The sequence below is a fragment of the Myotis nattereri genome (genome assembly GCF_964212035.1).
Source record: "Myotis nattereri genome assembly, chromosome: 4".
Classification (NCBI taxonomy): domain Eukaryota; kingdom Metazoa; phylum Chordata; class Mammalia; order Chiroptera; family Vespertilionidae; genus Myotis; species Myotis nattereri.
This window is the reverse complement of record NC_138079.1, coordinates 83,398,315-83,420,363: the sequence shown is the minus strand read 5'-3', so window position 1 is coordinate 83,420,363 and position 22,049 is coordinate 83,398,315. Positions and strand designations below refer to the sequence as shown.

The following is a 22,049-nucleotide window of genomic DNA, read 5'->3' as shown; positions in this document are numbered from 1 at the left end:
ACCAGTGCACGAATTTCATGCACTGGGACTCTAGTTGTTAATAATAGCTAAGTAGGAAAAATTTAAATGTCTACCAATTGATGAATGGATAAATGGGTGGTATATTTATATGCTGGAATCCTATATAATAAAGAGCTAATATGCTAATTAGACCAAACAGTCGAACAACTGTCCAGACAACCATCTGGAAGACCTCCGGACGAAGCCGGGGCTGCGAGGGCCGGATGGGGCTGCGAGGGCCGGATGGGGCTGCGAGGGGCTGCAAGGGCTGGCCAAGGCAGCTGGGGCTGCGAGGACCGAGCCCCTTGCATGAATTTCGTGCACTGGGCCTCCAGTACTTAATATTCAGCAATAAAAAGGAAAGAACTATTTGATATACCCAACAACCTGGATGAATCTCTACGGAATTATGTTGGGTGAAAAAGCCAATTTCTAAAGGAAACATACTGCCCTAGCTGGTTTGGCTCAGTGGATAGAGTGTCAGTCAGTCTGGGGGTTGAATGGTTCTGGGTTTGATTCCAATCAAGGGCACATGCCTAGTTGTAGGCTCGATCCCCAGGAGGGGGCATGCAGGAGGCAGCCAGCCGATCAATGATTCTCATCACTGATGTTTCTATCTCTCCCTCTTCCTTCCTCTCTGAAATCAATAGTAAAAATATATTTTTTAACAAAAGGAAACATTGTATATTTCATTTATATAACATTTATGAAATAAGAGATGGGATGATGAAAATATTCTAAAATTAGATTGTGACAGTGTTTAGAAATCTTTAAACTTTTTTAATTGTACATTTTCCAAAATTCATTGAATTATGTACTTAAAACAGGTGAATTTTTTGGCATGTCAATTATACCTCAATAAAGCTTCTAAAAAAATAATCTTTTCATCATGGTGAGAACAAAATAAAGATAATTTAAGAGAAAACAAAATATGTTTGGGTATCTATACATTATTGTCCTTTCATCCTTACATCAGTTAAGAAGTTGTCAATAATAATGGTTATTTCCTTTCAAAAGTCTCAAATAAGCTTGGCTCCAAAGAGTGTCAGTCTTCTAAATATCACTTTTCCCTTCAAATGGAATGGCTGGACTTCCCCGTCCCCCTGCCCCCACCAAAAAAAAAATCCTTCTTCATTTCTTTAAGAGCCCATCCTTCCTCTCTCTCTCTCTCTCTCTCTCTCTCTCTCTCTCTCTCTCTCTCTCTCTCTCTTCTCTCTCCTTCCCTCCCTCCCTCCTTTCTCTCTCTCTCTCAGAATAGTTTATTGATTTTTGAGAGAGAGAGAGAGGAAAGACACATCAATGTGAAAGCCTGATGTTGATTGGCATCAAACTAAGAGCCTTTTAGTGCCTGCAGAGAACACCCCCCAACTAACTGAGCCACAACAGCCAGGGTTTGAAGGGTCCCTCTTAATGCCCTCTTTCTCATGAAAGCCTTCTGGGGCTATGAAAGAATCCTTTCTCCAACACACTTCCACAGTACCTTCTCTAACCATTCCTGTGGTGTGTACCTTATGTTCTTGCTATGATGACTTTATGGACTTTTTATCTTTTCCATTAGACTACCAGACCTTAAAAGCTTTAACACTTACACAGAGTTGTGTATTCCCTCCCCACCCAATCTTGTGCCTAATAATTCCATGCCTGGTCTATAAACATTAGGTAAATTAAATCATACTCATAATTCTTAGAAATGAGGGCACATGCCAGCATATGATCTTATATATTACAAACATAAAGCCTTGAATACACATCATAAAGCAAGAAGCAGAACCAAATCAATTCTACTTTTTCAGCTCAAAGACTTTTCACTGGTTTATATAAATATCAGAATACCCCACTCCAAAATGTCTTACATCATATTCTCAAACAAAGTAAAAGAGAAATCATTATAAGGTATTAAATTTGGCAAAAACAGGTTTAGGGACCCATTCAGCTATTGGGTAAGTAAAGCAATCACTTACCTAGGTGCTTCTTTGGCTCTAGGAAAGGTCTGCATTAAAACAAAACAAAAAAAATGATAGATGAATACACAAACAAAAATTATTGTGAAGCATAAATTTAAATGACTTCAACAGTAAACATGAATTGTTAAAATATATTAAAATAAGCTGAATATTCAATTTTATATAAATAAACTGTTGGTGGGCAAGGGAGAATAGTACTTTACCTCTTAATGGTAAATGAAATTCCTGCTTTGTTCTCTAAAATCCATTTCAGAGTTGCAAGGTCATAGTTCTCAGGGTGTTTAAAGGCAACTCCTTCTGGAAGCCCCTGGACTACCACAGCCGACTGATCTCGCAGCATCTTCTCATATGGAACAGGCACCACTGTTGATTTTCCTAAAGCTTTCCCTGGGGTGAGGGACAGTGGTGAGGTGAGAGGAAAAGAAGATAAAAATCATTAAATGTTAAGATATAAAAAACTAAACCATCAGTTTATCTTGACTCAATAAATGGCATTCATGCTATCTTGTAATACCTGATTTCCAAACTACTTTGAAAAACTATAGGGCTCTACTCTCTTGTTAGCAGAAATTCTAAACCTGAAAGAAATCCAAAGGGCCATAATGAAAGTACATAAGATATTTATATAAAACCTACACAAAAGGAGAGAAACAATCAATGGCTGATTTCTTGGATTATTCTCTTTCTTCACAATAGCCTCACTCTGGCATAACACAATCTTTCCATATCAATTCAGCCTCAGAACATGGAAGCTCAACAAATCCAGCTGTTACCATAAACTAGGCAATTTTGGGCTAATATTCTTACTGAAAATTTATTAGACGAACACAACGTATGTTTACTAATGAACTGTATTTTGTCAGGCTGCCAGTGAGTACAAGGCAGTGAGTCCATAGATCAGTGGTTCTCAACTTTCTGGCCCTTTAAATAGAGTTCCTCATGTTGTGACCCAACCATAAAATTATTTTTGTTGCTACTTCATAACTGTAATGTTGCTACTTTATGAATCGTAATGTAAATATCTGATATGCAGGATGGTCTAAAGCGACCCCTGTGGCGGTCGAACGCCAAAGGGTCGCGACCCACAGGTTGAGAACCGCTGCCACAGATGATAGAAACTCCATTACACAGAGTAGAATTTTACATAAAATCCAGTATAACCGATATCTTCGCCCTCTGCCCATTTTTGTTTTCTTAGAAGAGCTTTGTTTATCACATAATTGGATTTACAAAAGGTGGTTTTTCAGGAAATTGGCACCCATGTCAAAAATAAACAATTCTCTTTTGATGATTATGATGTGTTGATGCAGGTTCTCTGCTGGGGGATACTGATAGTACACAGCTACGTATGTGTGAGGGCAAGGGTTATATGAGAAATCTCTGTGCCTGCCTCTTAATTTGGATATAAATCTAAACCTACTCTAAAAAAAAAAAAAAAAAAAAAGCACAGTTCTAATAGCTATATTTATTTCTGAGTTCTTTCAAACTGAAAATAGAAAATAAGGTTGATCCTAATGTTAATCCAATATTTAGAAATTCATTCATTCAATTTGTGAAAGTGTGTTGTATGTTCTTAGAAAACGCAATTAAATAATGTATCTTTTAGAAAATTCAAGTGTATAACCTTACCATAGCAAAAGCAGAAATAGTCCTCAACTGTTTTTCTCAGTGTTTCAATCTCTACAGCATCTACATTCATCCGATTTGCCTGGGTTGTAGATTTCATTTTATGCATCTCTGCAGCCTTTTCTTCTTCCTCAACACCTGTAAAATTAATGATATACAAAGGCCAGTATCCATTACTTGAATATCTTGCTTTTAGTAAGAATATTTTTCTTATATTCTAACATTAATTATGTATTACATAAAGACAGGGGAAAAAAGGGAAGAAAGGAATCTTTAAAAATAAAAAGCTGCCCAGCCTGTGTGGCTCAGGGGTTGAACATCAACATATGAACCAGAAGGTCATGGTTCGATTCCTGGTCAGGGCACATGCCCAGGTTGCGGGCTCAATCCTGTGTGGGACTTGCTGGAAGCAGCCAAGCAATGATTCTCTCTCATCATTGATGTTTCTCTCTCTCCCTTCCCTTTCATCTCTGAAATCAATAAAAATATATTTTTAAAAAACTAGGTTTGGCCAAAACCGGTTTGGCTCAGTGGATAGAGTGTCGGCTTGCGGACTGAAGGGTCCCAGGTTCGATTCCGGTCAAGGGCATGTACCTGGGTTGCGGGCATATCCCCAGTGAGAGATGTGCAGGAGGCAGCTGATCGATGTTTCTCTCTCATCGATGTTTCTAACTCTCTATCTCTCTCTCCCTTCCTCTCTGTAAAAAAATCAATAAAATATATTTAAAAAAAAAAAAAAAAAAAAAAAAAACTAGGTTTGGCTCACTGGTAGAGCATTGGCCTGCGGACTGAAGAGTCTCTGGTTCAACTACCGGTCAAGGGCACGTATCTCAGTTGCAGCTTCAATCCCAGGACCCAGTCAGGACCATGTGGGAGGCAACCACTCAATGTGTGTCTCACATTGATGTTTCTCTCTACCTCTCCCCTTCTCTTCCACTCTCTCTAAAAATCAATGGGAAAATATCATTGGGTGAGGATTAACATACATACATATATACATACATAAATAAAAGCTAGCCTCCCATGCACCAAGAGGCCATCAGTTCAATTCCCCATCAGGGCATATGCCCAGGTGGCGGGCTCGATTTCCAGTATGGGGTGTGTAGGAGGTAGCTGATCCATGGGTCTCTCTCATTGATATTTCTTCCTCTCTCTCCCTTTCTCTCTCTATTAATAAAGAAAAAAGGATTTTAAAAAGAAAATATGAATACTAATAGGGAGGGACTACAATTTACAATTGAGGACAATTCTCCTAATTCTTAGTTCTAACCACTGGAAAACCACATAAGCACGGCAATAAAGGAAACAAGAATATAAATACAGCTGACAGTGGAATTATGGTATTCATGGGACAGATGGCAGCTGATATAAACATAATCAAAGCAACATTAGTATAAATTTAAATACACAAACATAATCATATTCTTAAAAATTATCAAAATGAGTCCTAGCTGATTTGGCTCAGTGGTTGGATTGTCGGCCCTTAGCTTGAAGGGTCTCGGGTTTGATTACAGTCAAGGGCCCGTACCCTGGCCCTGGTTGGGGTGCATGCAGGTTCGATCCCTGGCCCTGGTTGGGGTGCATGCAAGAGGGAACCACTCATGTTTCTCTCCCTGTGCCTCTCTCCCTCTCTTATACTCTCTCTAGAAATCAATGGAAAAAATATCCTTGGTCCAACCTGCATTGACCTATGAAATAGGAGGTCACAGTTCGATTATCGGTCAAGGCACATGCCCGGTTGCAGGCTTGATCCCCAGTGTGGGGCATGCAGGAGGCAGCTGGTCAATGATTCTCTTATCACTGATACTTCTATCTCTGTCTCCCTCTCCCTTCCTCTTTGAAATCAATATCCTATATACTAAAATACTAATATGCAAATTGACCATACAGCTGAACGACTAGTCGCTATGATGCACACTGACCACCAGGGGGCAGGCATTCAATGCAGGAGCTGCCTCCTGATGATCAGTGCACTCCCACAGTGGGAGCACCACTCAGCCAGAAGCCCTAGGCCAGGCTCATGGCTGACAAGCGCAGCAGCGGTGGCATGAGCTTCTCCCACCTCCACGGCAGCGCTAAGAATGTCCGACTCACCCTAACCAGTTTTGCTCAGTGGATAGAGCGGCAGCCTGTGGACTCAAGGGTCCCAGGTTCGATTCCGGTCAGGGCATGTACCTTGGTTGCAGGCACATCCCTGGTAGGGGGTGTGCAGGAAACAGCTGATCGATGTTTCTCTCTCATTGACGTTTCTAAATCTCTATCCCTCTCCCTTCCTCTCTGTAAAAAAATCAATAAAATATATATATATAAAAGAATGTCCGACTGCTGGCTTAGGCCCGCCCTCATGGGGAGCAGGCCTAAGCTGTCAGTCAGACATCCCTCAAGGCCTCCTGGACTGCAAGAGGGTGCAGGCTGGGCTGAGGGACCCCGCCCCACCCCCACGGAGTTCACGTATGTCGTGCACTGGGCCTCTAGTATATATATGTGTGTGTGTGTGTGTGTGTGTGTGTGTGTGTGTGTGTGTGTATTTTTTTTTAATCCTTACTCAAGGATATTTTTCCCATTGATTTTTAGGGAGAGTGGAAGAGAGAGGGAAAGACAGAGAGAAACATCGATGTGAGAGAAACACAGAGACTGGTTGCCTCCTGCACAAGCCCTGACCAGGCTTCGGTCCCAAGGAGAAGCCTGCAACCAAGGTACGTGTCCTTGACCAGAATTGTACCCGGAACCCTTTGGTTTGCAGGCAGACGCTCTATCCACTGAACCAAACCAGCCAGGGCAATAAAAATATTTTCTGTTTTTAAAAAAATATGATCAGTTGAGGACTAACAACAGAAAATTTTTTTCTCAAAAAAGATTTTTTTTTCTCAAAATGATACTAAATAAAAAAATAAAAAAGAGATTACTGGCAAGCTGGAATTACAACTGAAATATAGAAAGGCTTCCTGCATAATCAATGGAAAACACACAGGAGAGAACCCTGATACCCAAGGACCAAAGGTGGAGAAGGCATAGAGACTGGTAGGAGGGGCACCCACAGACAGCAACTGAAGTTCCAGAGAGATGTCTCACCTGTGGGGGGCTGCCACTGAGAACTTTGGGATCTATCCGAAGCCGAGAGCACCAAACTGAGGAGGGTACCCACATAACATCTGGCTGTGAAAAGCAGTGGGGTGCTGTCTACCAGGGAGTGGCAGCTGAAAGTTTGGGCACCCTCTTAAAAGGCCAACCCACAATTATTCCCTGTGGAGCCACCCACCTTATGCTCTGGCAGAGGGAGTGTGAAGTGGACTGGAGCTGTGAGAGCAGAACCCAGGACTGGGGACTTGGGGGATAGAGCTCAGAAAGCAGAGATCCCAAGTTTCCTGGACTGAATCATTTCCTCACACAGTAGAGGTCATCTTTCCCACATAGACATCTGCCTTGCCTGAGGAGGAAGACGGTCGACACACCCTATTGGAAAACACCTTGCCCTGAGGCCACTTAAGAGATTAAAAGTAACAATTAGCCTCCAGACAGAAGCAACTGCCCCACCCTGTTGAAAAAACTCATGCCACACCTGAGGATGATTGGCTGGGGGCAATTCAAGTCAGAAGCCTATAAGTCCGTAGACAGAAGCAGTCTCTGGAGGTTTTGAGTCTTTCCCTGATCCAATTAGTCAGAAACAGCCTTTAACACTGTCCTGCACTAGACACAGTGGTTCTCAACCTGTGGTCTCGAACAATGAAAATACTTCCTGCATATCAGATATTTACATCACAATTCATAACAGTAGCAACATTACAGTTATGAAGTAGCAACAAAAAGAATTTTATGGTTGGGGGTCACCACAACATGAGGAACTGTATTAAAGGGTCATGGCATTAGGAAGGTTGAGAACCACTGTGTGACTTGAGAGGTGTAGAGGATTTACCTAAAATGTAGTCACAAACTCAAACAGACAACCAAAATGAAGAAACAAACCCCAAATGAAAGAACTAGCGAATTCTCCAGAAGAGAGAAATAAAGCAGAGATAAGAAATTTATCTGAGCCCTAACTGGTTTGGCTCAGTGGACAGAGCATCGGCCTGAGGACTGAGGGGTCCCAGGTTCGATTCCGGTCAAGGGCATGTACCTTGGTTGCGGGCACCTCCCCAGTTGGGTTTGTGCAGAAGGCAGCTGATTGATGTTTCTCTCTTGTCGATGTTTCTAACTCTCTATCCCTCTCCCTTCTTCTCTGTAAGAAATCAATAAAATATATTTAAAAAAAAAAAAAAAGAAATTTATCTGAAACAGAGTTCAGAGTAATGATGTTAAAAACGCTCAACAGCATGAAAAAAGATATAGGAACTATGAAAAAAGAACAGTCTGAGATAAAGAATGACATAACACAAATAAAGAAAACATTGGAAGGAATACACAGCAGATTAGGGGAAGCTGAGGATCAAATCAGTGAATGAGAAGACAGAGTTGAAAATATCACTCAATCAGAGAACCAAAAAGAAAAAACAATTAAAAAACAGGAGGACACCTTAAGGGAACCGTAGGACAATGTGAAACGAACAATATTAGAATGATAGTAGTGCCAGAAGAAGCAGAAAGGGAGAAAGGAATAGAGAAGGTGTTTGAAGAAATAATGGTAGAAAACTTCCCTAACCTGGTAAAGGAAAAAGTCACACAAGTTCAGGAGGCACAGAGAACACCAAACAAGAAGAACCCAAACAGACCCATGCCCAGACACATCATAATTAAAATGCCAAAAATTAAAAACAAAGAGAGAATCTTAAAGGCAGCAAGAGAAAAGAAAAATGTTACCTACAAAGGAGTTCCCATAAGGCTGACACTGATTTCTCATCAGAAACTCTACAGGCCAGAAGGGAATGGCATGAAGTACTCAAAGGTAATGGAAAGCAAGGATCTGAGACCAAGATTACTCTATCCAGCAAGGCTATCCGTCAAAACAGATGGTCAAATAAACAGTTTCCCAGACAAAAAAAAGGTTAAAGGAGTTCATCACCACCAAGCCAGCATTACAAGAAATGCTAAAGGGATTGCTGAGAAGAAGAAACAGAGAGAGAAACCTAGCCATACAGAATTAAAATGGCTATAAATAAGTTCCTCTCAATAATAACCCTAAATGTAAATGGATTAAATGCTCCAATCAAAAGGTGTAGGGTAGCTGAATGGATACAAAAACATGACCCAACTATATGCTGTCTGTAAGAGACCCACCTCAAAACAAAAGACACACCCAGGATGAAAATGAAGGGATGGAAAAGTTTTTCCATGCAAATGGAAAAGAAAAAAAATCTGGAGTAGCAATACTCATATCTGACAAAATAGACTTTAAAAGCATCATGCTAAGTGAAATAAGCCAGTTGGAGAAAGATAAAATATCATATGATCTCACTCATTTGTGGAATATAATGAACAACACAAACTGATGAACAAAAATAGAGCCGGGGTGGGGGGAAAAATATTCTAGAATATAATAGAAGTAATTCTTTTATTTGCAGATTTTTAATATTTCCTACAACTTTGTGATATCATACAATGTTAGTACAGTTTTGGTAATAATATTATACTTAAAATCCTTTTATTCTTGAAATATTAATGTTATTCCATATAATATTATTGTATGTAAGATCATTTTTCTTGAATAATTGGTGTTTATTGCATGTAACATTATCATATTTAAAATCATTTTTCTTGGTATTAATGTTTATTGCATGAAACATTATTATATTTAAGATCATTTTTCTTGAAATATTAAGGCTAATTGCAGGTAACATTATATTTTAAATCGTTTTTCTTGAAATAAAAAAAAACTGAGGAAAAAACATGTAAAACTGATTTTTATATAGCTGAAGTCAGCAAAATATCAAAGACTACTAAATTCAGTTGTTATTATTGCACATCTGGATGTTATAATGATGGATTAGTTATGTTTGGAAGAGTAATAAAATAAAAACATATGTAATTTGTAAATTATTACATTTATTCCATAGTTTCTTTTTCTTGCTTTCTTTTCAGCAGAATTATGAGTTATACTGTTGTAATGAACATTATCACAAAATCTGTATTCTGTTAGCAGTGTTGCCAAATTACACCACTATTCTTGAGTCATTGAAAAAAAAAATTACTACCATTAAATTTAAATGATCATAGCTGGGTGGGGAGGAAGGCATATAGCGAAGGGGAAAAATACATTTTTTAAAAAGGACTGAAAATACAAGAAATGAAATTAATGAATTAAGAAACCTAATCTAAGTTGATAATGGAAATTTAAATTTGGATCTTAAAAACATATACCTTATGTATATGTTTAGATAAATATACCAACCATTGCTGTTTTCTTTCTGTGTTTTAAAAAAAAAATGCTGTATCACAGAATTAATATAAAATCTCTGGACAGTGCTAGGTTAAACACAGATACAAAATTGTCATACTGTAGAAGGCCATAGGTATAAATACCCTACAGTGAATTTCTCTACTGCACTGGTTCCAGTGTCAAGTAAGTTTACCAACTGGATAAACTCCCAATTGGAGGATCACAGAACTCAATGAAGACTGACAAGTTGATTCCATTGAGGGAGCTGAGGAGACCTGTTTAACTTCGCATCATGCTTACAAAAAATTAATGCACAGACTTATTTTCAACACGCCTATTATCTATCAAGAAAAGAACTCCTTATGTGAGTAAGAACTTTCACTCAATTCAAAATTTACCTTCTCTTTAATCTGTTTCACCAATTCAGAGTAATGCCTTGCTAGGAGCAGAGTATAATTAACCATTTTCTTAAACTCTTCAGTATATACCCTTATATACTTCCATGTAAGTGATTTGTTTTGAGCCTTTTGAAATGTCTCCATGGACATTTCAGAAAGTATATTTTTAGTATAAATCTCATTCTGCTTTAAAATACCACATGTGTTAATGCATAAATATTTAGGTTTAATATTTATGAAATACAAAAGATGAAAATACAATACTCACAGTATTTCACAAAATCTTTCTGAAAATCCTTTCTGGTGTTGACAAAAGCACGTCCTCTCTCCGTTCCAACAACAAACACATCTGTTTCGTACACTGCAATGCAGGCCACTTCTGCCTTGGACTTGGCCAGTTCTTTACACTGAGATAGAAACAATGAAGTGTTATATACAGATATAAGTTAAAAACATTGTGCTGGATGAATAAAAAAATCTCATCACCCGGCTGGCTTGGCTCAGGGTTCAGGTGTGTGGACCTATGAACCAGAAGGCCATGGTTCAATTCCTGGTAAGGGCATATGCCCAGGTTGCAGCCTTGATGCCCCGTAGGGAGCATGCAGGAGGCAGCTGGTCAATGATTCTCATCATTGATGTTTCTGTCTTTCTCTCCCTCTCCCTTCCTCTTTATAATCATCAATAAAAAACATATTCTAAAAAAAAGACCTTATCACTTAATCTGTCTTAATATATAATCTGGAAACATAAAGTTTCTAGCTTCTGGCTTTAAAGTTATGCACAAAACAAGTCCCCATTTTTTTAAGGTACTTCTCTTTTTTAGTAGTTTTTAACCCTGATTTTAAACATAAGAAAACACAAAATTTATAAGACAAAGGGCAAAGACCTCTTGTAATCTGTTAAAGGCCGAATCCCCACCCCCACCCCCCAAAAAAGGACTCAGATATGCACACAGACTTACTGGAGAGTACTCTCAATAATAACATCTGTGAAGTGTGAGGGGAGCAGGATTCGGCACCTGCATCAGGGGAGCTCTGGAATGGTCCTTCCAAAGAAGGGGAGAGATCTTGGGCAAGGGATCTTCTAACATGCACGAAGCTGGGGTGATTGGTGCCTTTAGTCCTACAGAAGGGTCTGGAAGCCATAGCATAGCATCCACTACATAATCCCACCTCTACAAGTTTCTCCATATATATACACAACTGGGATAACTTTTAGGTGTGGTACTTATTACTAAGAATGATGTTTACTAAGTATATTCCTAAGAGATTAAATATTACTTAAAATCTTAGAGTATATAACATAATATTCCATTTTATGAATATACAATAATTTATTTCATGTTAACCTTATTGAAAATGTTCCTGATTCCAATTAGCACTCCTAAAAATAACATTGAGACAATAATCAAAATCTTTATGTGTATTTTTAAAAATACATTTTTATTGATTTCAGAGAGAAAGAGAGAGGGAGAGAGAGATAGAAACATCAATGATGAAGAGAATCATTGATCGGCTGCCTCCTACATGCCCCCTTCTTGGGGATTGAGCCCACAATCCAGGCATGTGTCCTTGACGGGAATCAAACCCAGGACCCTTCAGTCTACAGGCCAATGATTTCTCATCAGAAACTCTACAGGCCAGAAGGGAATGGCATGAAGTACTCAAAGGTAATGGAAAGCAAGGATCTGAGACCAAGATTACTCTATCCAGCAAGGCTATCCGTCAAAATAGATGGTCAAATAAACAGTTTCCCAGACAAAAAAAGGCTAAAGGAGTTCATCACCAGCAAGCCAGCATTACAAGAAATGCTAAAGGGACTGCTGAGAAGAAGAAACAGAGAGAGAAACCTAGCCATTCAGAATTAAAATGGCTATAAATAAGTTCCTCTCAATAATAACCCTAAATGTAAATGGATTAAATGCTTCAATCAAAACGTGTAGGGTAGCTGAATGGATACAAAAACATGACCCAACTATATGCTGTCTGTAAGAGACCCACCTCAAAACAAAAGACACACCCAGGATGAAAATGAAGGGATGGAAAAGTTTTTCCATGCAAATGGAAAAGAAAAAAAAGCTGGAGTAGCAATACTCATATCTGACAAAATAGACTTACAAGTCCAGGAAGCTCAGAGAACCCCAAACAAAAGGAATCCAAAGACGACCACACCAAAACACATCATCATTAAAATGCCAAGAGCAAAAGACAAAGAGAGAATCTTAAAAGCAGCAAGAGAAAAAAAGTCAGTTACCTACAAGGGAGTACCCATACGACTGTCAGCTGATTTCTCAACAGAAACTTTGCAGGCCAGAAGGGAGTGGCAAGAAATATCAAAGATGAATGCCAAGAACCTACAACCAAGATACTTTATCCAGCAAAGCTATCATTTAGAATTGAAGGTCAGATAAAGAGCTTTACAGATAAGAAAAAGCTAAAGGAGTTCATCACCACCAAACCAGTATTATATGAAATGCTGAAAGGTATCCTTTAAGAAGAGGAAAAAGAAGAAAAAGGTAAAGATACAAATTTTGAACAACAAATACACATCTATCAACAAGTGAATCTGAAAATCAAGTGAATAATCTGATGAACAGAATAAACTGGTGATTATACTAGAATCAGGGGCATAGAAAGGGAGTGGACTGACTATTCTTGGTGGGGAAAGGGGTGAGGGGGATGCGGGAAGAGACTGGACAAAAATCGTGCACCTATGGATGAGGACAGTGGGTGGGGAATGAGGGAGGAAAAAAAGAGGAACAACTGTAATAATCTGAACAATAAAGATTTAATTAATAAAAGAAAAAAAAAAGAAAACCTATAGGCCAAGCAAAGAATGAAGTCAACCTAAACACCTATAATTATACTTCATAATATACAACTAGGAACATAAGGAGAGATACTTTTACCCTGCTGATGTGGATTAAATAAAAACTAAGAATAATAAAGTGACTGCCAACGATGAGAAAACTATAAAGATATTCGATGGAAGAGAACCAATCCTATGTGACCCTATATTATTCTATGTAGAGATTAGTAGGAAAGAAAATATTTTAGTATCAACAGAATAGGATTTAATCTCTAAATTAATATTTAACATTATGGGCCAAATTTGGCTGAGTTTATGATCACAAAGCAGAAATAGTGACTCTCAGAAAATAACAGTAAGTAGCCACTAACCATTCTGAAATTTCTTTCTTTAAGGAGATACTTTTTTAAATTCTTAAATAGCAGAAAAAAGAATTGCCCTAAGGGGAAAACAAAAAAGAATCTACAAACTATGTCATACTGGGAACTGTGAAGTTAAATACTATCTAATACCAGTTAACACTTAACACAGAAAATACATAGCTTCTGCCCCACCAGCGTGGCTCAGTGGTTGAGCTACAACCTATGAACCATGAGATCATGGTTTGATTCCCAGCAGGGCACAAGCCCAGATTGCATGTTTGATCCCCAGTAGGAGGCATGCATGAAGTAGCCCATCAATGATTCTCTCTCATCATTGATGTTTCTGTCTCTCCCTCTCCCTTCCTCTCTGAGATCAATAAAAATATTTTTTTAAAAGAAGAAAATGCATAGCTTCCTCCTACTTACAATATTTAATTTCAATGTGTCAAAAAATACCTAAATCTGATGTTTTATAAATCTACTAGAGGCCCAGTGCACGAAATCCGTGCACCTGGGGGGGGGGGGGATGTCCGACTGATGTGGAGGCAGGAGAGGCTCCCATCACTGCTGCTGCACTCACCAGCCGTGAACCCGGCTACTGGCTGAGCGGCGCTCCCCTGTGAGAGCGCACTGACCACCAGGGGGCAGCTCCAGCATTGAGCATCTGCCCTCTGGTGGTCAGTGCGTGTCATAGCAACTGGTCATTCCACTGTTAGGTCGACTTATATATTAGCTTTTTATTATACAGGATGAACTCAAATAATAGGTTTCCAGCTACATATCCATAAAAACATGATAAGTAAATTATACTAATAGTTTGCTATAATTATATACGATATAGGTCTTTCGAAAATAAAGAGCTAACACACTACATATTTAGGTATCAGGTGGCAGGGTAAGGACAATTATTGATGCATAGCACAATAAAATAAAGGGTATAAAATACTGAATATGCTCTTGTGACCCAAAATTCTGATGTTTTTTTACACAGATACTATAGACAACAGTACCACATTATAATATACCAACTCATTCTGAGAAACTTCAAATATTACACATAAATTCAAAGTTAATCACTGTAAAACAAGGGATTGCCTAAGATATTTGTAGGTAAAAAGTTAAAATTAAATATAAAATATTAAACATTTAGAGAAGTTAACACATTGTATGCGGGAAACGTATTTATACGTTTTACGTTGACTGGTAGTAGAGCGGCGCAGGACACGTATTAATACGTTTTTTATAGACTAGCGGTAGAATGCGGGTAACGTATAAATACGTAAACTAAAGTTATCGTAATTTTCCTGAACGTTGCCATTTGTGCAAAAAATTAGCAAAAATGGCCCGAGCCACCTGTTAGTGCGTGATAAAAACTACCCGCAAACAATGTGTTAAGAATATTCTGGCCCAGCGGCACGGCTCAAGGGCCGAGCATCGACCTATGAACAAAGAGGTCATCAATGCACATGCCCAGGTTGCTGGCTAGATTCCCAGTGTGGGGCGTGCAGGAGGCAGCCTATCAGTGATTCTCTCCCATCACTGATGTGTCTATCTCTCTCTCCCTCTCCTTCCCTCTCTGAAATCAATGAAAATACATATTTTTTTAAAAAAGAATATTCTGAAACATGGTAATAAAATTTGATTTGAAAGGCTTAAATCCATAACTATTATTCAAGCAAAAAAAAACTACTCTTACTCTGGCCAGTGTTTCTCAATGGTTAGAACATGAGCCAACCCACCGAAGGGTCCTAGGTTCAATTCCTGGTCAAGGGCACATGTCTGGGTTTCGATTTCAATCCCAGGCCCAGTGGGGGGAGTTCAGGAGGCAACCAATTGATGTGTCTCTATCACATCAATGTTTCTCTCTCTTTCCCTCTTCCCTTCCTCCCTCCCTTGCACTCTCTCTAAAACTCAATGGAAAAAATATCCTCGGATGAAGCTTAACAAAAACAAAAACTACTCTTAGCCTGGTTGGTGTTGTTCAGTGGTTGAGTGTCAACCTATGAACCAGGAGGGCACGCTTCAATTCCCAGTGAGGGCACATGCTTGGGTTGCAGGCCTGATTCCCAGTGTGGGGTGTGCAGGAGGCAGTGATGGATAATTCTCTGTCATCATTGATGTTTCTCATCATTGATGATCCTCTCTCTGAAATCAATTTTTTAAAACCATTATTATTATTATTTTTTTTTGCCTTGGCTGGTTTGACTCAGTGGATAGAGCATTAGCATGTGGACTGAAGTGTCCCAGGTTCAATTCCAGTCAAGGGCACATGCCCGGGTTGCAGGCTCAATCCCCGGTGGAGGGTGTGCAGGAGGCAGCCGATCAATGATTCTCTCTCATCATTGATGTTTCTATCTCTCTCTCCCTCTCCCTTCCTCCCTGAAATCAACGAAAATCTATTTTAAAAAAAGCAACAAAAGAAAAAAGTGTGTTTTTTGAAAAAGAAAAACTAGAAACATATTACTAGTATATGTTTTGTAAGAACAAATCAATCTCATCCACAAATCCAATCTTATACAAACATGGAAAGTTTACAGAAGTGTAAAGCCATCTCACCATGGACTCAAGAGCAGACATGAGAAACGTCACCACCATTCTGCTCTCTGAAGACTCTTCATCTTCAACCGGCAGGGCAGACATTGCTACTTGGGCCATGATCCCTGTGCAAGATAATTAAGAAGAAAGTGAGTAACTGAAATACAGTGTTCTACTAAATGTAAGGTTATAGATGTAAGGTCTTCCACAAACTGCTTTCATTTATATCACATAAGAGAAAAATAAGGCTCAAAAATCAAGTATTATTTGCCAAAAACTCCTACTTCATAAAATAGAGCTTCTATCTCATAACTTTCCATCTAGTTTTATTTCCATAAAATTAGTTCAGCATCATCCCCCAAAATAAATTCCGAACCAGTTAAAATTTCTCCCAAGTAAAAGATACACGTCACAGCCGAGCTGTAGTTTAACAAATTACATCATAGAAAACAGATGCAAAATTCCCTTTCTCCCATATACACACTGATTATAGAAAAGGGGGTAAAGTAGACTGAAGCTGGATAAAGATTATTTCTTCTTTCTTACTAAAGAGGAAATAGGTTGCAAAACAAATGCCATCTAAGATTCCTTTACAATACAGCATATTATTCTCTTTAGAAAACATTTCTGATACTCTGATATCAGCAAAAAGCCTCAACTGAATTTCAAGCACTATAAAAATATAACACATAAATATCAAAGAGTAAGTGCTGACAAGGATGTGGAAAAATCTGTCCCCTGTGCACTGCTGTTAGGAACGTAAAATGGTGCATCCACTGTAGAAAACCATTTAGCAGTTACTAAAAAATTTAAACAAAATTACCACCCTGTCAGAGTTGCTCAGTGGGTTGAGCGTCATCCTGTGCATCGAAAGGTTGCCAGTTCAATTCCTGGTCAAGGCACATGAATGGGTTGTGATTTTGACCCTCTCTCCCTTCTCCTTTCTCTCTAAGCTTGTCCTATGACAGGGGTGGGCAACCTTTTTGTGAGTGCGTGCCAAAACCAGCAAAATCTCTGACTCAAAATTCTTCTGCGTGCCAACCCTAATTTTTTGAGAACATGTTATGCCTACTTGATATCTCTTAAGGTGAACCTTGAAGAAATAATAAAATTCATTCAAGTGACAAAAACACAGTATCTGATGATGAAAAATACATTTATTTTTTAACACATTGTTTGCGGGTAGTTTTTATCACGCGCTAACAGGTGGCGCGGGCCATTTTTGCGCAAATGGCAACGTTCAGTAAAATTACGATAACTTTAGTTTACGTATTTATACGTTACCCGCATTCTACCGCTAGTCTATAAAAAAACGTATTAATACGTGTCCCGCGCTCTACTACACTGGTAGAACGTATAAATACGTTTCCCGCATACAATGTATTTAATGTATACATGTTCACTGATAGTCCGACAGAAAGCTTTGACTCCGTTTGATATTATCAGTGGGACTTTTGCTGCTGCATCACTGATGACAGAAATTTTAATTTTACATCAGGTTTATATTTCGTGACCTTCAGAGATATGCATGAGCTACTACTTTCATCCGTCAGGCTACTCCTATTACGAGACTTAACAAAATTCATCACTGAGAACAAAGATTCACAAGCATATGTGGATGAAACCAAAACACTGGTCGGATCTAGGAAGGCAGGGAGAGTTAAGGCAGAGGCATAGAAATTGCTCTTCCCCTCTCTCGTCAATCCATGTCTATGGTCTTTAAGATAACTTGTTATGTAAAATTATTTCTCTAAAATGCACCTACACTGAATTTATCTGAAAAATAAAAAAGTCGATATTAAGAAAAAAACTGTAAATGGAAGATTATAAGAGCGGGTTTCGTGTGCCAGCAAAAGTTACTGGCATGCCATGTTTGGCACGCGTGCCAGGGGTTATCCACCCCGTCCTAGGATAAGGATTAATAATAATGATGATGGTGATGGTACATTTAAAAAAACACACACAAAATTAACATGCTGCAGAAATCCCACTTCTGTGTGTATACCCAAAAGAACTGAAAGCAGGGACATGAACAGATATTTGCATACCCATCTTCATAACAGCATTATTCACAATAGCCGAAAGATGGGAACAACCCAAATGTCCACTGTCAGGTAAATGGATAAACAAAATGTGATCTACAGATGCAATGGAATATAATTCAACCTTAACAAGGAATGAAGTTCTGATACATGCTATAGGACATACAGTGGGGCTTTGACTTATGAGTTTAATTCGTTCGGAGACTGAGCTTGTTAAGGAGCTCGTTAACTCAAATTACTCTATCAACTCAATGCAAAAAATCGGCCAAGAGACAGCCGGTATCTCAAAAAACTCGTTAGTAGGGACACTCGTAAGTCAAGGCCCCACTGCAGATGAATACTGAAAATATTCTATTTTTTAAAATAAATGAATAAAAAATAAGAACATTATTCTAAGTGAAATAAGCCAGACACAAAAGGACAAATATTATATAACTTTTCTCACATGAGACATCTGTAACAGTCAAATTCAAAGAGACAGAGAGTAGAATGGTAGTTGTCAAGGACTAAGGGGAGGTGATAATGGGGAGTTACTATTTAATGCATATAGAATTTCAATTTGGGATGGTAAAAAAGTTCTGGAGATAATGGTGATGGTTGTACAATAATGAGAATGTACTTAATGCGAGGAATAGTATATTTTAAAATGGTTAAAATCGTAAATTTTGATATCAAATTAAAAAGCAAAAACATACCACATAAGACACTCTAAGGCAAAAATCTAAAGCAAATTTTAAAAAATTTTCTCATACTAGCCCTGGCAGGTGTGACTCAGTTAGTTGGAGCATCGTCCGTGTACCAAATGGTCTCAGGTTCGATACCTAGTCAGAGCACATACCTAAGATGCATGTTCAGTCCACATTCAGGATATGTTCAAGCGGCAACCGATTGATGTTTCTCAAATCAATGTTTCTCTCTTTCTCTCTACCTCTCCCTTCCTCTCTCTCTAAAATCAACTTTTTAAAAATTAAGGACTAGAAGTATAAATGGGAATTCTAAAAAACACATCTATATATATTTAATTTACTGAATACTTGGGTATCCCTTAACTGAAGCCCCAATATTTCAGGAAACATACAGAGCTGTTAACATGAAAATCATCTTGGTTAAAAATGTACCTGAATCTTTTCCCTATTTTTAAACTGGATGATCTATTTCCTTATTATTAAAAACTCTGATCTATTTCCCATCTGCTACCACGTGAATCAACTGCTAGACTAGAATTAGGCATCAACATATAGTAAAGTATATATACTGAGGAAATGAAAGTAAATAATAGCCCTGGCCAGTATGGCTCAGTTGGTTGAGCATTGTATCATGCACCAAAAGATCCCTGGTTCAATTCCCAGTCAGATTTCAGGTTTGATCCCCAGTAGGGGACAAGCAGGAGGCATGTTTCTCTCTCAAATTGATGTTTGTCTCGCTCTCCTAGGTGCACAGGACAACGCCCAACCAACTGAACAGCACCGGCCAGGGCTGTATTTCTTAATAATCTGACTTTCCCTTTAATTCTCCAGCAAAAGAAAAAGGAAATGTGTTCTCATTTTACAAATGCAATGACTTGTCAAGGTCATTGCCCTAGCAGGTTTGGCTCAGTGGATAGAGTGTCAGCCTGGGGACTGAAGGTTCCTGGGTTCACTTCCAGTCAAAGGCACATGCCCGGGGTTGCAGGCTCAACCCCCAGTAGGGAGCGTGCAGGAGACAGCCAATCAATGATTCCCTCTCATCATTGATGTTTCTGTCTCTCTCTCCCTCTCCCTTCCTCTCTGAAATCAATAAAAATATTTTTTTAAATTATTTTAAATGTGAAGCCCATGCTAAAAACAGCTTCTTCTAGGTATCTGGGAATACTACCTGCCTGGGATCACCATAATCCCAGTTCAAGGATTCAGGTTCCTTGGACCACCAAGAAAATGTTAACCCAGAACACAAATGGGGATGTAGGCTGGTTTAATTCTCAATTTTACTCCTTTTTTGCACTCCCAGTTTATTGAAGAGAAGGGTCCCTATATGACCCCTGAATTTTGTACAAGTTCTTTTTTTTTTCTTAATTAAATCTTTATTGTTCAGATTATTACATCTGTTCCTCTTTTTTCCCCCCATAACTCCCCTCCTCCCAGTTCCCGCCCCTCCATCCGCCCTCACTTCCCACCCACTGTCCTCATCCATAGGTGCACGATTTTTGTCCAGTCTCTTCCCGCATCTCCCACACCCCTTTCCCCCCCCAAGAACAGTCAGTCAGTCCATTCCCTTTCTATGTCCCTGATTCTATTATGATCACCAGATTATTTATTCACTTGATTCTTAGATTCACTTGTTGATAGATGCATGTTTGTTGTTCATAATTTGTATCTTTACCTTTTTCTTCTTCTTCCTCTTCTTAAAGGATCCCTCTCAGCATTTCATAGAATACTGGTTTGGTGGTGATGAACTCCTTTAGCTTTTTCTTATCTGTGAAGCTCTTTATCTGACCTTCAGTTCTGAATGATAGCTTTGCTGGATAAAGTAATCTTGGTTGTAGGTTCTTGGTATTCATCACTTTGAATATTTCTTGCCATTCCCTTCTGGCCTGCAAAGTTTCTGCTGAGAAATCAGCTGACAGTCGTATGGGTACTCCCTTGTAGGTAACTGAGTTTCTTTCTCTTGCTGCTTTTAAGATTCTCTCTTTGTCTTTTGCTCTTGGCATTTTAATTATGATGTGTCTTGGTGTGGTCCTCTTTGGATTCCTTTTGTTTGGGGTTCTCTGCGCTTCCTGGACTTGTAAGTCTGTTTCTTTCACCAGGTAGGGGAAGTTTTCTGTCATTATTTCTTCAAATAGGTTTTCAATATCTTGCTCTCATCTTCTGGCACCCTTATAATTCGGATGTTGGTACGCTTGAGGCTGTCCCAGAGGCTCCTTACACTATCTTCGTATTTCCGGATTCTTTTCTCATTTTGCTTTTCCGGTTGGGTGTTTTTAGCTTCTTTGCATTTCAAATCTTTGCCTTGATTCTTGCGGTCCTCTGGTCTGCTGTCGGGAGTCTGTGTAATATTCGTTATTTCAGTCCGTGTATGTTTAATTTCTAGTTGGTTCTTTATCATAACATCGAAGGTCTCATTAGATTTGTTGAGGATCTCATTAAGTTTATCAGTGGCTTCTAGACAGTTCTTGAGAGACCTTAAAAAGTGTGGTTCTGAACTGAATATCCTCCATTGACAGTTTTGTCCTGTTTCTTTGTCTCCGCATTTTTTATGCTTTCTTGGTGCACCCCCTAGTGGTCTTTGTGTGCAGTCCTCCTGTCGTTAAGCCTTGATTGTTGTAGTTAATACTAGGGGGATCTGACCTCCAGGCCAGCTGGCTGTGAGAATCAGCTGTGTCTGCAGTGGGAAAACGTCTGTCCTCTAGGGAGGTGCTAATCTAGCGTTTGCCTGAGGCTATCTGGCAAATGGCTCTGTGCAGGGCTTGGGCGGGGCGGGTGGGTCACTCGGCTCGGGATCAACAGGGTGGGCCGGAGAGAGCAGTTATGGCGGCTCTCAGTTCCGTCCCTAGGGGCTCTGCCTCACAGAGTCCCAGCAACCGCTGCAAACCTCGGAGAGAAAGCTGCCTTCGAGTTCCGACTGAAGCCAGACAGTCCGGCTTCTCCTGTTTGAGTCTGGGTCCCTAGAGACTCGCCCGGATCTGGAGCTCAGAATCTGAGACTCCCTCCTGATTGAAAGCACCAACCGCGCCTTCCGCCACCAGCCCGCTCCATGCGCACTCCGTACCTGAGTATTTCACTTCAGCACTGCGCCTCCTCTGAATCTGGGTATGATATTCTCTTTCCTCCTAGTTGTAGAATTTCCACTCAGCCAGCCTTCCTGTGGTTCTGGATGATGTCCGTTCCGTCTTTTAGGTGTGTTTTGATTTGGTTGTTCAAGGCAGCAATCTCCAGCGTTAACCTACGCCGCCATCTTGGTTCCTCCTCCTGTTTTCTGTACAAGTTCTGAACTTTGATTTCTAAGACTCTCATCTCACAATGTTTTCA

The 22,049-nt window shown here is 39.3% G+C and overlaps 1 protein-coding gene across 1 annotated transcript in view; it reads right to left on the bottom strand.

Moving 5' to 3' along the window:
- Positions 1–22,049, bottom strand: part of GTF2I (general transcription factor IIi) — a 121,153-nt gene that overhangs the window by 81,338 nt on the left and 17,766 nt on the right. Inside the window, exons 2-6 of the mRNA XM_081090439.1 lie at positions 16,025–16,128; positions 10,567–10,705; positions 3,594–3,728; positions 2,168–2,351; positions 1,962–1,990 (exon numbers count right to left, since the gene is read on the bottom strand). Coding sequence (XP_080946565.1) covers positions 1,962–1,990; positions 2,168–2,351; positions 3,594–3,728; positions 10,567–10,705; positions 16,025–16,123 — 586 coding nt within the window. The 5' untranslated portion in view covers positions 16,124–16,128. The remainder of the gene's footprint in view (positions 1–1,961; positions 1,991–2,167; positions 2,352–3,593; positions 3,729–10,566; positions 10,706–16,024; positions 16,129–22,049) is intronic.